At 37.2% G+C, this 16,125-nt stretch overlaps 1 protein-coding gene across 1 annotated transcript; it reads right to left on the bottom strand.

Moving 5' to 3' along the window:
- Nucleotides 1-2,136: 2,136 nt before the first annotated feature.
- On the bottom strand, nt 2,137-5,063 carry LOC137745734 (AUGMIN subunit 1-like). Its single transcript, XM_068485736.1, has 6 exons — nt 4,733-5,063; nt 4,486-4,618; nt 4,174-4,308; nt 3,943-4,066; nt 2,643-2,780; nt 2,137-2,555 (listed from the first exon to the last, which is right to left on the bottom strand). The coding sequence occupies exons 1-6, from the start codon at nt 4,995-4,997 to the stop codon at nt 2,448-2,450; spliced, it is 903 nt and encodes a 300-aa protein (XP_068341837.1). The 5' UTR covers nt 4,998-5,063; the 3' UTR covers nt 2,137-2,447.
- Between the last annotated feature and the right edge of the window lie 11,062 nt (nt 5,064-16,125).

The raw sequence follows: 16,125 nt of genomic DNA, 5'->3' as shown, positions 1-16,125 counted from the left end.
GGAGGGAATAGGAGAAAGATTAGGAGGGGAAGAATCCTCCTCCATTCACTTTACCCTTTATTTTGTCCTTATCGTTAAAACTCAAAGTTTTCAAGCCCTTTTCATTAGTTTTCCTTAGGGTTCAAATTCAACCAACCAAACTGCTATATCATTATCATCATCTGGCAGATATATGAGGAACATACCAACTTTTACATCATTACAAACTTAACTTCGTCTCCTTATTTTAAATTAAGAAAAATGAAAAATTGAAAAAATAATACAAAAAAATATGTTACATATATTTTTATGGTGAATTTCGGAGTTTTTTATGGTGAATTTCGGATTTTGCTGTATCTGGAAGGAAATTTGTGCTGGCAGATTTTCTAAGTTGGAGCTAACAGAAAACTTGCGCAAAAATGAGAGCAATAATGTTTTGAAACTCATACAGTCGACCTCACCTAATAGAATAAGGTTTTGTTGTGATTATAGATTTTCTAAGTTGATTTTGAGCATGGTTTTAGGCTAGTATTGGGTAGATAAAGATGTTAGATTTTGATTGTATGTAGTTTGATGTCTCTGGTTTGAATATATGCAATTTGGGAGACAAAGAATGTGATTTTGGAAAATTTTCATGATAATATAGCTTGTAACTATCATGACAATTTTTCTTTTCAGTTTATAAAATTATATTCGGTTGTTGTCCGTTTGTTCTTCGGTTTGTATGTTTATTATGCGTACTCTTATTTTCAGTTGTATAAGTTTTTTGAAGTAGATGAACTTTTGATAATTAAAAAATATTTGTTCATCGATATTACTTTGTGTAGAAAGATTGCATTGTATTTATTTGAAATTTGATTTATCTATTATAGGTTTTAACATTTCCGACGTTTTCAAAAGTTACCATTTTGCTCCTCAATGTTCAAAATCGAGCAAGGTCATCCTCCACATTTGCTTCCCACTTGCTCCGCACATCATTTTAATCTCTGCCACTAAATTTGATCGTATGTTGTGCATACATTATTTCTCAGAGAACTTGCATGGAACGAGTTGACTAGCCTCCAGCACAATAATCAAATCTCATATGGAAAAATAAACTTACACACGACCTTGTATTATTAGACTAGAACACCATCATGAACCCATTACATAAGTCCACATTTTTAAGACCAATTCAATGGTTGGGTTAAAACCCAAAATTTAAGTTTTCAACTCGGCCAAATTTAACCCAGAAAATGAGCTAAGAATAGTGATTGGGACCTACTTACTAACGCTCGGCCACTAGTGGAAAGACTAACGACCATTTTTTTTTAACATACAGCCTGCGTGGTTAGAATATTAGACCATCTCCAACCTTTGAGTTAAAACTTTAAAATTTTTAACCTAGAAAATTTAGGTTTAACCCAGAAACAATTTTTATACTCCAACCCTTTTGGCTTAAATTTTTAGCGTAGATTATTAAAAAATGTATTTAGAATAATTTTTTTCTAAAAGTAACTTAAAAAAAAAAACCAAAACAAAAAGATTATGTAGCCCATCCTAATTTAATTTCATGAACATTTAGATTCTGAAAAATCACTAAACCGACATTATAGAACTTGTGGAACATTATAAAAGAATATGAAACACATGGAAGAATTTTTTTTCTACTTATTTTAGTTGTTAGATTTAAATTTGAACTGTTAGATCTTCTTCTTTTTTTACCATTAGATTTGATCATATTAGATCTTAACTATTGAATTCAATGAATTTATAATTATAAAACTAAAAAAATACAAATATATGGTGGGCCACCTCACTAACCCAAAAAGAATCTTGAGCTAAATTTGCCTCAAAAATAAGTTTAGGGTGAAAACTCATATTTGACCCAACGGTTGGAGAAATAGATTTATAATCTAAAATTTGAGTTTTACTAAGGGTTGGAGTAGGTCAAAGAAAATTGCTTTAATCTTGAAAAAATAAAAAATAAAAAATAAAAAAAGCGCATTCATTCATACCCAAGATACTAAGTTTAATTTAACCCATCCTAATATGCTAATATTGAAAAATATTGTAAACAATATTTATTATATGACTGTTTACTTATGGATCAATATGTAATATGAAATTAGTTAAGACATTTTTTATGTAAATATGAAAAAATACAAACAAACCCTATAAAAGACAATTTCCATCAAACTTAAATTGGAGTGTTAAACATATCAAAAATAAGAGAAGCGGAAATAATGAGACCACAACTAGTGCAACAATCGTCGATCACTAGTGCAACAATCATCGGATCGACACAGAAGCATTGACTCGTTTGCACTCAGAGGTCTCATATTTGAAACCCCCTTCCCGTAGTTTAGATGAATTAGTGTAGATTATCCTATTGTTTGTCAAAGAAAAAAAAAAAAAACATTGACCCGTTTACCAGTCCAACAACTATATATTTTTTACAATCATACAACAATAAGTTTACTGGTGCATTACTCTGAAGTGGCTAGAGCTGAATGCAATACATCTTCGAGATACTTCTCCGCAGCAGCATATTGCCTTTTCTTGTCCTCAATTGCTAAAGCAGCCAAAGCTTTATCCTGCACACATACGTATCTCATCAACCTCCCAATCTTTCTAGGACCTGAAGAAACTGTGATACAAAATTAACCAAAGTAGAAAACTACCGGAGGCAAGTCTTGGTAGCTTCTCAAAGTATCAAGGACGGGCTTTGTCTTCTTCTCTAATTCCTTTCGGCGCTCAGCCAATTCAACCAGCACCCCGTGGCTAATCTCTGGTGTGTAGCCCACGCGATTAAGAGTATCCTGTCCAATAAGTTTACAGCACAACTCTTATTTGGAATAAATAAAGAAAATTGGGTTTTCAAAGCCCATATTTTATAAAAAGCAAAAAATTTGGATGAGAAAATGCATTCTTCTAGTGACTTCTTTCACCAAAAGCGTTTTCAGTCATTTTAAAAGCACTTCCAAACAAGCCCTAATTTGTTATTCAACTTCTTGCAACTTGAGCTTAACAATTTCCACAGTTAAAAAATTCATAATTTTATAAGATACTGGAATTCGTATCACATTTCTATACACCATTAAATATATATCTTCTTTTTCCAAATCCAAATTTTCTTTGACCTCATAGGAGGCAATTCTGCATTTGTATAGCATCTCTTCCTCCACTAGCACCACCCAAAAAACTCATGGATGCATGAATATTATATATATAGGCACCACCTCACTGAAATGGTGCCAAAATTTATAGCTTCAGTTTGGATGTATAACAAGATACTCTCCAGATAATGCAATTTGTTCTATACTCTTACATACTGACGCTCAAGAAATATCCACCCAGATGAACTGGAACATGCAGATAATGCAATTTGTTATATGAGTGTCTTAAACAAAGATTCCTTATCCTCACCTTCGTACAACCACCTCCTACTATTCACACACCAAAACACAAATGGTAACAGCACCATCTACGCAGTCTGTTCCAGAGACTTACCCATTTCATTTTATCTCGCCATTTAAAAAAAAAAAAAAAAAAAAAAAAAAAAAAAATGATTTGAGTGCATAAGAGCATATATTCCTTCCAAATAAAGTAAATTACAACATTTAGAACCAACATAACACCACCACAGGTCCACAGAGAAAGAGAGAGAGAGAGAAAGAGACAACTAGTGGGTATAACAGCATTTAGCTCTCCATTCAATCAAGTTAACAGGATGATGTCATTACTAGATTCAGCCCTAAAAACATAGTTCCAATGGCATCATCTGCATGGAAAAAAGCTATCACCGGTTCTTTGACCTCTTAAAATAATGCTTTCTCACTAATTTCATCTACCAGTTATGGGAGTGTTTTGCATCAAAATACATTTTAGGACTCATTCATTCTCTCTGAATTCATTTGCTACTAGTCATTAACCAAACTTTGACACCAACAAAAAGAAAATGCAGGAACCGAAAATAAATACCTTGAAACGGACAGTCTCTTGATTGTATTGTTTCTCCTTGCCAAGCATCAGCGCCAAGTTGTTCTTCCAATGCTCAACATGCTCCTCACACTGGCCTGCATCATCTTCTAGTTGGGCAAGTGTTCTACCAAAGTTTGAAAACTTAAGACACTCAGAAAAACCAATATCCCACATATTAAAATCCATACTCTTAACTTTACAGTTCTTGGAACATATCCAACAAGATCATACCTTTTCAAATAAGTTAACCTCGATATCGCCTTTCGAGTATAATCAAGAAGAACATTAGACTCTTTTTGCGCTTTAGCCCTCTTCTCCTCCACACCCGTCTTCCTCAACGATATATCCCCCATCGCCACAAGAAAACTGAAACGCAAATCTCTTATGTCAGTTCAGCATTCAAAAAACAACGTACAACCCACATTTCATATGTCATTTAAGAACTCAAACAACAATGTAAAACCGACATTTCTTTTCATTATTTAAGCACAACGAGTCAGTATTCGAAGCACAATGTAAAACCCGGGATTCGAAAATACACACCTGCTGAGCTCAGTGTCTCTTATATTCAACAAATTGGCTACATTGGCTAAAACCTGAGCTGAAGACACCACGTTCGAACCCAAACCCTCCTGTGCCAAACCCACACTCTCCAATATCTCTCTGATCCTCGCAGCTAACACCCACACAAACACAAAAATTCAAATTTTGAGTAGAAAAACACATACAAATACACAAATTAAACAACATACACAGACACACACACGAAGAAAATTGAAACAGCAGATACCTTGGGCTCGGTATTCGGAGGCTTTGAGGCGGAAATCGGAAGCGAGGATCTTGGAAGCTTGAGTTTGGGCTTGGGAGAGAGTGGCAAGGTTGTGTAAATACGCCACCGAACGAGGGGTATATTCGAAATCGGGCACTTCTTTTCCGGCTTGGGAGAACTCTTGAGTGAGCCATTGCTTTACGTCGCCGATTCGAGATGCGTCTGAACCGCCACCGCCGGCGCTGCTGCTCTTCGACGTCGTTTCGATTAGAGAGGGGTCGGCCATTGTGCGGAGGGATTGCTGAGTCGACTCAGTGCATTGTTGGCTCGTTAGTTGGGGAATTATTTGATCTGAATTACATTGAAACGTTTACTTGTTTGCTTTTCAATTTTTAAATCCCAAAGTTGCTCTTTTTTTTTTTTTTTTTTTCGCACGAGCTCTTACAACTCGTTTGAATGTGTTTTTAAAACACTGAAAGCGTTTTTGGTAAAAATATTTTTGGAACCAATCATTAGTAAAAATGCAAGTAAATTCTGAAAAAACACTTAAAGTGCTTCCTTGAACAAGCACATAACTGATGTTTCTTACAGAAAGCATTTCAGATGCTTTTGGAGCCAAAAAACATTTTCTCTAAAAGAGCTTTCAGTCATTTTAAAAGCACATCCAAACGAGTCCTAAAAACTCGTTTGTAAGTGTTTTTAAAATAATTAAATATTTTTTGTTGAATTGTTTTTGTGACCAATTCTTAGTGAAAATGCAAGGGAAACCTGAAAATGCACTTGAACTACTTCCTACAAGAAACAGATTGCAAGAAGCACATTAAGTGTTTATGGAACCGAAAAACATTTTTTCTTAAAGCGCTTCTAGCATTTTAAAATGAAATTAAATTGAAAATAAATTGTGTTAAAGAGGAGTTTGAATGGCCTGGAGTCATAATCAAATTCTTGTAATGAATCTAGCAAACTAGATTAAACCAACTTCAGCATCAAATTGTCAATTATCACCTTCTTTGGAATTAATTGTCATTTCCCAATTTATTAAGAGCAGTTCCAGCGTTAGAACTCTCCCCCCAAGCAATACACTATGCTATCCATCTAGTGAATAGTAATTGCCCTTAATGAACAGTAATCGTCTTTTGCATCTCCACCGGTTCATATCAATAACCCTAACACTAGACAATAAAATATTAATTTTTTTTTAATTTATAAAATAATACAAAATAATTATGATGGCTTTAATGTGCAAGTTGCATTAAACATATATTTTAATGGGTTTTAAAACCCACACTCTTGTGACATCAATTCCATCAGACATTATAACTCCCCATCACTCTTTCCTTCTCCCCTTACTCAGCTGGCTCTCTCTCTCTCTCTCTCTCTCTCTCTCTTTTACACACACACCACATCTCATCGTTCTCCCTCACATCTCTCCCTTTCTCTCTCTACCCATTAAACTCTCTCTCTCTTTCTTCACTCAACTTTCTCTCTTGTAGCTCTCCTCACTATCTTCCCCTTGGTGCAAGCCAAATAACCACCACACCATCTCCAAACGTCGCCAAAACTCCCCAAAATTCACTCAAATTTTTCCAAGGGTCTGTGCAACTCACTCTTAACCCTTGACCATGGGAAAACCCAATGGAAAACGAAAACTCGGTTGTGTAGCTCGATGAATGTTGGCGAAACTTTCACTCCTTCGACCACGGTAAGCCTAGATTTCTCACTCTCAAAATTTCCCTCGAGTTTTTGGTAAATATTCTTAGGATGCATGCACTTTTCAGTGCATTTGAAAGACAAATTTCCTTACTCTGTTTTCCCATCAAAGTTTGTAGGATTCCCAAGCCAAACCCAGCCAAATCCCATTGGTTTGGTTGAGTTGAAGGCATATGACGATTTCGCACGACCCTTAAACCACGGGTTTGAGCTTGCATGCTTGAATCCACTTCGAAATCGACGAAAACAAAGAACTCCAACTCAGGCCGTCACTTTCAGGGGATTTTCCGACGAGCTCTGTGATGCGAGATTTATACGCACACAAATTAAACCCTCTTTTTGACAATTGTAGTATAGATATAAGTAGGGATCGTTCTTAACCGGGGATTAGGAGGGATTACAAAATCACTTGGAAACTGACTCAAAAACGTAAAATAAAGTTTAAAACACTAAACTAGACTTAAAGAATGCAAAACTAAACACTTAAAACACTAAAACAAACCAAAAGACTCAAACAGCACCCAAAACACTCAAAACTGCCTTAAAAACACTTTATGGGCAGTTTTGAGCACTTTGGTGAATTTGGACGAATTTGTGTAACAAATTGAATCAAAACACTTATAAACACAAACTAAGACACTTTCTAACTAAATTGGACAATAAAGTAAAGGGGGATTGAGGTTTTGACGAAATTAAACTAAATGCACAGATTGCAATTTAAAGCAGAATGTAAATATGAATTTGATGGAATTGAATGGATGGGAAGCTAGCTAAGGGGTTCATCTCCACACATGTTATACTTGCATATAAAACGATTTCCAATTGCTTTTCAATAAACCATGAATTCTCAACGCCCCAGATTAACCGTGAATTGCACTAATTAACCCTCAGATTTTCCTAACGTTATTGAATTGGATGATTGCATACGACAACCCAAAACATTCCCCACAAGTCCCCTACATGATTGCATAATAGAGATACAAGCAAGAATCATTAAGTTTTATGAAAACCATAAGCATTGACGAAGCACTTGTTACTATGATTGCATGAAACTTATGCCAAGAATTTACTTAACGCGATTGAGATCATCAACCTTTACTACTTGTGAATATAATTCCATAACGATTAGGTAAAATTTCCTTATATCCTAGCATCCAATTTATGCATGATAATTAAGCGTGCACTCTCAACCAACACACACAAATCAATGTAATTCACATAGATAAGTAAATTGAATTCACAACTTATGAAACGCAATTAGAAGTAATCAAATCATATCGCAAGCATAAACATGTATTTCGAATCCCCCCCCTAGCAAAGGGGGGTTTAGTTCCTCATACGTACAAGACAAAGATAAGTAATTTTAACCATTGAAATCGAGGAAAGGAAAACACCTAAAAATTCCAACAACTCAAACTTGAATTGTATGAACGTTTAGGCCCTCTTCTCCTTTCTTTGTTGCTGCACAAGGTCTAAGGATAGGTTTTGGGGTGGTATTTGTATGGAGGAATGGATGTGTGATGGTAGGGTAGTGTTTTGGAGGGATGAGGAATGGTTGGAGTGGCTGCAATGGAGGAGAAAAGTGTTTGGTGGCTGCTGCAAGGGTGTGGGGAGGTTTGGACGAATTTATGGAATGAATGAATGTGTATGAGAGATGGTAATCTGATCTAGGGGTTAATATGAGTATATATAGGCACTAAAAACCCTAGGGTAATCAGATATGGACTTGAATTAATTAATGGGAGAGCATGGGTGTGACAGCTAGGGTGAATGATTAAAGGGGTGCTGCTAGGTTGGAAATGCATGTGGAATGGCTGGAATGAAGGGGGAAGCACGGCACAAAGGTGGAGAATGAATGTGTGGCTGCATGGTTGAATGATTAAGAGTGAATGCATGTGGAATGACAGCTAGGTTGGTTGGTGGAAAGCTGGAATTGCAAAGGGGAATGCATGTGCACGGCAAGGTGTGGAGAAAGGGGTGAATGTGCATGTGGCTGATTTAAAGAATGGGAGAGAGTGGAAAAACAGCTAGGGTGAATGATTAAAGGGTGTGGCTAGGTTGGAAAGAAAGGGAATGTCTTTTATTTCTGAATTTAGGCAAGGATTTAGGAATATAAAAGTGTATGTGAGTTATGGCTGAAATAGGTATGAGAAAGGAAAGTGTTTAAGTGTTTAAAATAGGGAACAAAGCCCTTCCTTGCCGTGCAAGGAAGGGAGACACAAGGAAACACACGGCATTGCTTAAGGTTGCAAGTTTTGTGACCTAGAATAGGTAGGAGCCCTTGATATTGCTGAAACTTGGAGTCTTTAATTTCGTCCATTCCTTTTGCTCCAAACATAAGCTATCCATTCCAAGTCCAATTTTGCTCCAAAATGCATCTTTTTGCTTCCTTAGCCATATGAACCTAAAAACACACGAAAATGGCTTAAACTACTAAAACAACTAGGAATTAACAATATAAATGCACGAAAACAAGCTAAGTAAGTCACCTAAATATGCTCCTATCACTCTGGCCATCTTTTGGTCTTAAAAAATTATAAAATTAGGCTAACGCCAGGATTATGTCAGCCCTGGCGTCAGATCCACTTAGGCTCTCGAGCTAGCAATTCCTCATAGGCCCGGAGCTTGGGCCTCCACTCTCCCTCGGGCTACCCACGCTGGAGCTTCAAGGCCGGGCTATCTGGCCCTATTTCATCCCCCTTCCCCAGAGCACTAGCCCACGCTAAAGTTGCTCTAAGGCACTCCAACCTTTTTTTCCAAAACATGGGTGAGTAACTTTAATTAATCTCTCTATATATAAAACAAAAAAGTGAATCATTCATAATCTCCAAAATACCCCTTCATAATTAGAATTCTAAAATTTAATTAAAAAAATCCAAACTAAATTAAAAAAAAATCAGATGTAAAAGAGCAAGTTATCACATGCATGATCGTGTGGTAAAATATTAGGACATTTATAAATGTATGTGGTGGTGGTAATAATGAATATGTATCTCAAGTAGATGAAAGTTGGTGAGGGTTCCTTCAATAGATTGAGATTAATTGTATGATATAGACAAAATTGTCATTTTATGACAATTCAATTTTCAAATAAGGATTTTAAACTGATAATTTGAGTTCTCAAGACGCATTTAAAATACACCAAAAGCTTTCATTCAGGCCAAATTTGGCCGACGAGTATTTATCAAATATAGTCAAATATTAGCCCCTAACTTCAAAAATGTCATTTTTTATAAAAACTTTTAAATTGTTGTGGCCTATATTTATCCAATAGGGGAGAAGGGGCCGGTGGCATAGAGAATATATATATATATATATATATATATATATATATATAGAGAGAGAGAGAGATAGAGAGAGAGAGAGAGAGAGAGAGATGTTTGTTTGTAGGATTGTGTAAAGGATGTGTTATTCCCCTATCCAATGCCTTTATTTATAGTAATAAAGGAAGAAAAAAATTCTTCTCCTCCAAGGAATACAAGTCCTAATAGGGAAGAATAATTAGAATAAAATCTAATCTAGGATTTACACAATCACACTTAAATAAGTAGTTTATACACTCCCCCTTGAGTGTGTAAATACTCAAGTAGACTCTGGATCATGTAGAGTTGAGGAAGTCGACTCGTCGGCACTGATTTTGGGAACACGTTAGTCTCAAATAATGTAGGAACTTGCATATGGAACCAAGTCTCACAAAAAACCCTATGGCTATGGTAAAAACCCGAGTAAGGACAAAATCCATAGCCTCAGGAAAAATGCGTGAGTAATGCAAAGTCAAATGAAACGTCTAGGGGACGTCATTAAGGATATGATCAACCCAAGGTTGGTGCCTCGTCAAAACCTCATTAGGTAGCAAAAATCTAGTGGGAAAAATGCTTATAATTGTAGGGAAAAGAGAATATTAAGATCAAGCAAGTATACTTCAAGATACTCCCCCTAAGTTTGACATAATTCCAAAGAAAACTAATAATGTTACAACTCAGAAAGTTTATGCATACCAATTCCTTGAATAAGCTTCTAAGACGTTGTCTTCGATAGTGATTTGGTGAAGAGGTCAGTCAGATTGTCTTGTGAACGGATTTGCAAGCCTTCAATCTTTTAATGCTCTTGCTATTGATGTGAGAAGAAGAACTTCGGCGCAATGTGTTTGGTGTTGTCTCCTTTGATGTAACCCTTCTTGAGTTGTTCAATGCATGTTGCGTTATCTTCATAGATCATTGTCGGGATGTCAACGACGGGGTAAAGATCATAAGAGCTTCAAATATGGCCCACAACTGCTCTCAACCAAAAGTATTCCTGAGTTGTTTCATGTAGGGCGAGAATTTTAGAATGGTTAGACGAAATGGTAACTAAGTCTATTTAGTTGACCTCCAAGAGATTGTGATGCCTATAACAGTAAAGACATAACCCGTTTGAGAGCACACCTTGTGAGGATCAGTTAATAATCTTACGTCGGCATAACCAACAAGGCGAGAATCGACTCAAGATAAGAGGGTGCACCATCACTCGAGGATCCATAGGGATAGAACAAGTCCAGATCCATGGTATCCTTAAGGTAGCGGAAAATGTCTTTAACACCAATCCAATGTCTGTGTGTTAGTGCATTATTGTATCTTACCAAAAGATTAACAGGGAATGAGATGTCGAGTCTAGTGCATTAAGCTAAGTACAATAAAGCGCATATCGCACTTAGATAAAAAACTTCAGGCTCCAAAATCTCTTCATCATCCCCCTTAGGACTGAAGCGATCTTGTTTTGCATCTAGCGATCGAATGACCATAGGAGTACTCGAAGGCTTCACTTTATCTTCATTAAAGTGATGCAACACCTTCTGGATGTAGTTCGATTGATGTACTAAGATTCAATCCGAACGGTGCTCTATCTCGAGACCGAGACACTATCGAGTCTTTCCTAAATCTTTCACCTCAAACTCCAACTTTAGGTGCACAGCAGTTCTCTCGAGCTCTTCGGAAGTTTCGATAAGGTTCATGTCATCGTCATAAACTGCAACAATCGCAAAACCAGAGTGTGACTCCTTAATGAACACACAAAGGCATAGTTCATTGTTCACGTATCCCTGACTAGTTAAATAATCACTCAACCGGTTATACCACATTCTTCCGAATTGTTGCAAACCGTAGAATAAATGCCTCAGCCAAATTGAGAGCGTGTTCTGAGGTTTAGAAATATTTGATCCAATCAATGTAAGTTTTTCAGGAACTTTCATATAAATTTCCGTATCAAGATCCCCATAGAGATACGCAGTTACTATGTCCATCAGCTGCATACTCAGTTTTTCAAAAACTACCAAACTGATAAGGTAGCGAAAAGTAATCACATTCATAACAGGTGAATAAGTTTCGTTATAGTCAATACCGGGGCGTTGTGAGAAGCCTTGTGCAACAAGTCGATCTTTGTAATGCACAATTTTGTTATTCTCATTACGCTTTCGAATGAAAACCCACTTGTAGCCAATGAGCTTCACATATGGAGGAGTAGGAGCTACAGGTCAAAGCACCTTATGTTTCACAAGTGAATCGAGTTGAAGGAGTAGGAGCTACAGGTCGAAACACCTTATGTTTCACAAGTGAATCAAGTTTTACTTGGATTACTTGTTTCCAATTTGACCAATCAGTTCTACGTCGACATTCATCAACGAAACGAGGTTCAATGTCATCACTCAACATGATCGCAGTAGCTACTACATATGATAATGCATCGTCGATGATCATCTCATTTCTACACCAAACATCATCCAAGCTAACATAGTGGACCGAAATCTCTCAATTCTCAAGAAGTGGATGTGTTTCTTCAAAAACGCTTCTGTAATCTAGAATTTCCTCATGAGTTGGATAGAATGAGTAGGTGACAGTTAGATTCATTGTCACTCGTGCTAGATCAGTAAAAGCATATGGCATGCTCTGAGCTTCACTCTGAAGATCTAATAAGCATTGCACTTCAGTTTCAGACTGAGCGGTACAGGAATCTAAATGAGATAAAGTGGGAGTCGTCCATGATAATTCACGTCATTTTTCAGGAACGTTGACATTTTTATCTCCCCCTAACGACAGAAAGATTGTCTCATAGAAGTGACAATTTGTGAAACGAGCGGTAAACAGACCATCTGTCAAAGGTTTTAAGTAACGAATGATCAAAGGAGAATTATATCTGACATAGATTTCGATCATTCCTTCAATGAGGCCCCATTCTTGTACGTAAAGGTTGTGAAATCGACACATAGACCAAACAATAAAAAACGTGCAAATGTGATATGTCAGGTTTGTATGTAGCAACCAACTGAAATGCGCTATATGGTTGGGTCACAACAGGCCTTAGGCGGACCAACATGGCTGTGTGCAATATTGCATGGCCCCAAGCAGTGATCAGGAGCTTGGTACGTATAACCAACGATCGAGTAATCATTTGTAAGTGCTTAATGAATACCTCTGCTAGGCCGTTCTGGGTATGAACATGAGGTACTGGATGTTCAACTTCAACCCCAACCGACATGCAATAGTCATCAAAAAAAGTTTTAGATGTGAATTCTCTAGCAGTATCCAATTGAATAAATTTGCATTATCCAATCGAATAAATTTGATTGGATAATTAGCGTGGTGAGCCCTGAGCTTAATAACCTAAGCCAACAGTTTGGAGAATGCAGCGTTCCTTGTGGACAACAAGCACACGTGTGACCAACGTGTAGAGGTGTCAACCAAAACCATAAAATATCTAAATGGTTCCCATGAGGGTGAATCAGTCCACAAATGTCCCCCTGAATCATTTGTAGAAAAATATAAGGATTTGAATAAATCTTGTCATAAGAAGGCTTAATAATAAGTTTTTCCATTGAGCAGGTTTGACATGCAATTACTTGAATCGAACCTAAACTTCAGGTTAGTGAATGCCCCGTGTAATGATTTGAGGATATGGCGCATCACTGTTCGTCTAGGGTGTCCCAAACGATCATGCCAAAGTGTAATTTCGTGCGCGGTCCTGGAGGTAGGGTCAGCCACATAGTGGCTTTCTATATGGCGTATAGTCATAGTATACAGACCACTCAAGATACACTTCATCTTCTCTAGAATACACTTATGGCCATGTTCGTAGGAAGTGATGCATAGAAATTCAACTTTCTTTTCTACATAGGTTTCAGCATGGTAATTATTATCTCTAATGTCCTTGAAACTCAACAACGTTCTTCTGGAATGTGGAGAATAGAGTGCCTCATCAATGGTCAAAATTGTACCATTAGACAACAGTATACATGCCTTACCGTGTCATTCAATCAGGTTGGATGGTCCTGAGAGGGTTGTCAGAGGTGCATTCTTAGGTATGAAGTTAGTAAAATATATGCGTTCACGTAAAATGATGTGCGTGGTTGCATTATCTGCCAGATAACTAACTTTCCCACTAGTCATACCTAGAAATAAAAATTAATTTGAATCGGTCACATGCATAAAAGTTCTAAAAACAAATATCCATTCAAAATAATTTAAGTATTCAAGGGTAGTAATTAATTAAAAACTTAATATCTAAAAACAAATCACCAACAAATAATCCAAACGTAAAGGAAAATTGCTCAAACTTAAACCAAAAAACAAGGTCAGCGAAAGGCAAAACATAGATCAAATCTGAAAACTTAGTGAACTTATAAGCCCTATATTATTGTTACAGGACAATATTAGTAGTAGAGAAGGTCGAATAGGTCTTCTCCAGGAGATCTTCGATCAAGTTCTCGTTACAAAACTTGAGAAGTGATCGATTTCAACAAACTTCATAATTATATTCATTCACAGACTTAAATTCTTAAGAGCACAGATGCTACCATTCATGTCTTGCTTCAGGCAAGAAGGTGTCCCTTTGGTGATCAAAACGATTAGCCAAAGTAACACAAAGTGCTTGTGGATCTTCCTCAGCAAGGTACTCGGTTTACAATGCATCATGAATGTGTCTTCGAATAAAGATCATGGCAGACGCTTTCTCAGCTTCACTAATCAGGTTATCTGTCTCATCTTCGATGACGGGACACAAATTCTTTGCAGTGAGGTGGAGCTTCACATCTTGGACCCACTTGAGGTAGTTTCTTCCAGAGAACTCTAAAGTGGTGAAGTTGAGTTTGTTCAAATTCGATATGTCCCTATCACAAAATAAATGGACAAGAATGTGGTTAGTGTAATGGAGAAAAAATCAATTCATTCACATAGGAGTAGAATATTCAGTTTCTAATAGACATTTATTGGTTTAAATTTACATGAAAAAACTTTGGATTTTCATGGGTGATGTTTTTAAGGAAAACTTTAGGTTTTCAAACAAAGCATGTTTCTTAGAAACTTCAAGTTTCGAATGAATTATGAACTTTAGGTTCATATGTTCCTGCTGACAAGCATAAATATATATATATATATACAAAAATATGCAAATAGATCTTCAGGTCTAGAATTAGAATCGAATTAATTATTTGGACTTTGGGCCGAAAATTAAAGTGTGGGTGAAAAATTATAAAACCCATAAGGCCTAAAAAAATATAGGCATTTAAACTTGGGGGTTCAAAATAATAGGCCAAAGCCCACAGGGTGGGCTAAGTAAATAGGATTGTGTGGCTTAGGCCAAAGAATTGGGCTGGGTTGGGCTCGGCTAGGCTATAGGCCCAAGACAAAGAGGGACCGTAAGAGGCACGGATTCGCTGTTTTGTAGCGCAGGTGTTCCCAAAGGATGCAATCCAATGCGTCGCAGGCCAGATGCACCGAATTACCAGCTGCTAGCTGGGAGCAGATGCGGCTCGATGCAAGGAACCCGATGAGCCCTACGAGAGCTGGATTCAACTACGATGGGGACACAAGGACACTAAAGCCCAATTGGGCTAGTGTCATTTGCGGGCCGAGAGTCCAGTTCAGCCTAATGGGCTGGTTAGATTTGGGCCATGGTAGCAAAGACAACCAGCAGCCCAAAAAAGGTGATGTGCAATGCAGGCCAAAGGGTCTGAGGCCCACTAGGGCTCGGTTCGAGAAACCCAAAACACCCCAGCGGCACTGGGTGTGGGATTCAAACCGGAAAAATCTCTGACGTCGTTTCAGGCGACTTCCCTCAGTCGGTCACAGCACGGCAATGCAAGGGGGTTCAATTGGAACCCTAATTTTGGACAGAAACCTAAGTTTCAACGTTGGGGGGGTCTAAGAAACCATGAAGATTCGAAGAATCCTTCAAAAATTCACCAATGGTTATCAAATTTTTTGAGAAACCAATCGTCTCCGATGATGGTTGGGTCCCAAAAACACGACTGCAGGTCGTGATGTCCCAGAGAGACAGTGGTAACGCTGTGGCCGATTGCAAGCGGCAGCTGGGTTCGTGGGTTCGATGCCAAAACAGCATCGTCTTCTCAGATGGAACATTGTGGGTTTTTCTCTGGTGCATCACTGCTCAAGAAGGCTCATATGAGCTCAGGTTTTGAATTTCGACAAACCCTAATTTTTTTTTTTTTAAATTTCCAAATTAATTCAATGTATATTCAATTAAATAATTTAATTCATAGAAATATAATTGATGCAATTCATGGCAATATCAATTTCACATAATTCAACAATTATGGATATAATGCATAGACAATTTAAGTAGAATCTAAAACTCGAAAAACGTAAAGTTGGGTCATGCATTATGGTGAGTATTCAGGCTATCAAGGATGCAAAAATGTCTAGATAAAAACCGTT

This window comes from Pyrus communis, chromosome 9 (assembly GCF_963583255.1).
Source record: "Pyrus communis chromosome 9, drPyrComm1.1, whole genome shotgun sequence".
In the NCBI taxonomy this organism is placed as follows: domain Eukaryota; kingdom Viridiplantae; phylum Streptophyta; class Magnoliopsida; order Rosales; family Rosaceae; genus Pyrus; species Pyrus communis.
The sequence above is the reverse complement of the archived record's forward strand: the minus strand, read 5'-3'. Positions and strand labels throughout refer to the sequence as shown.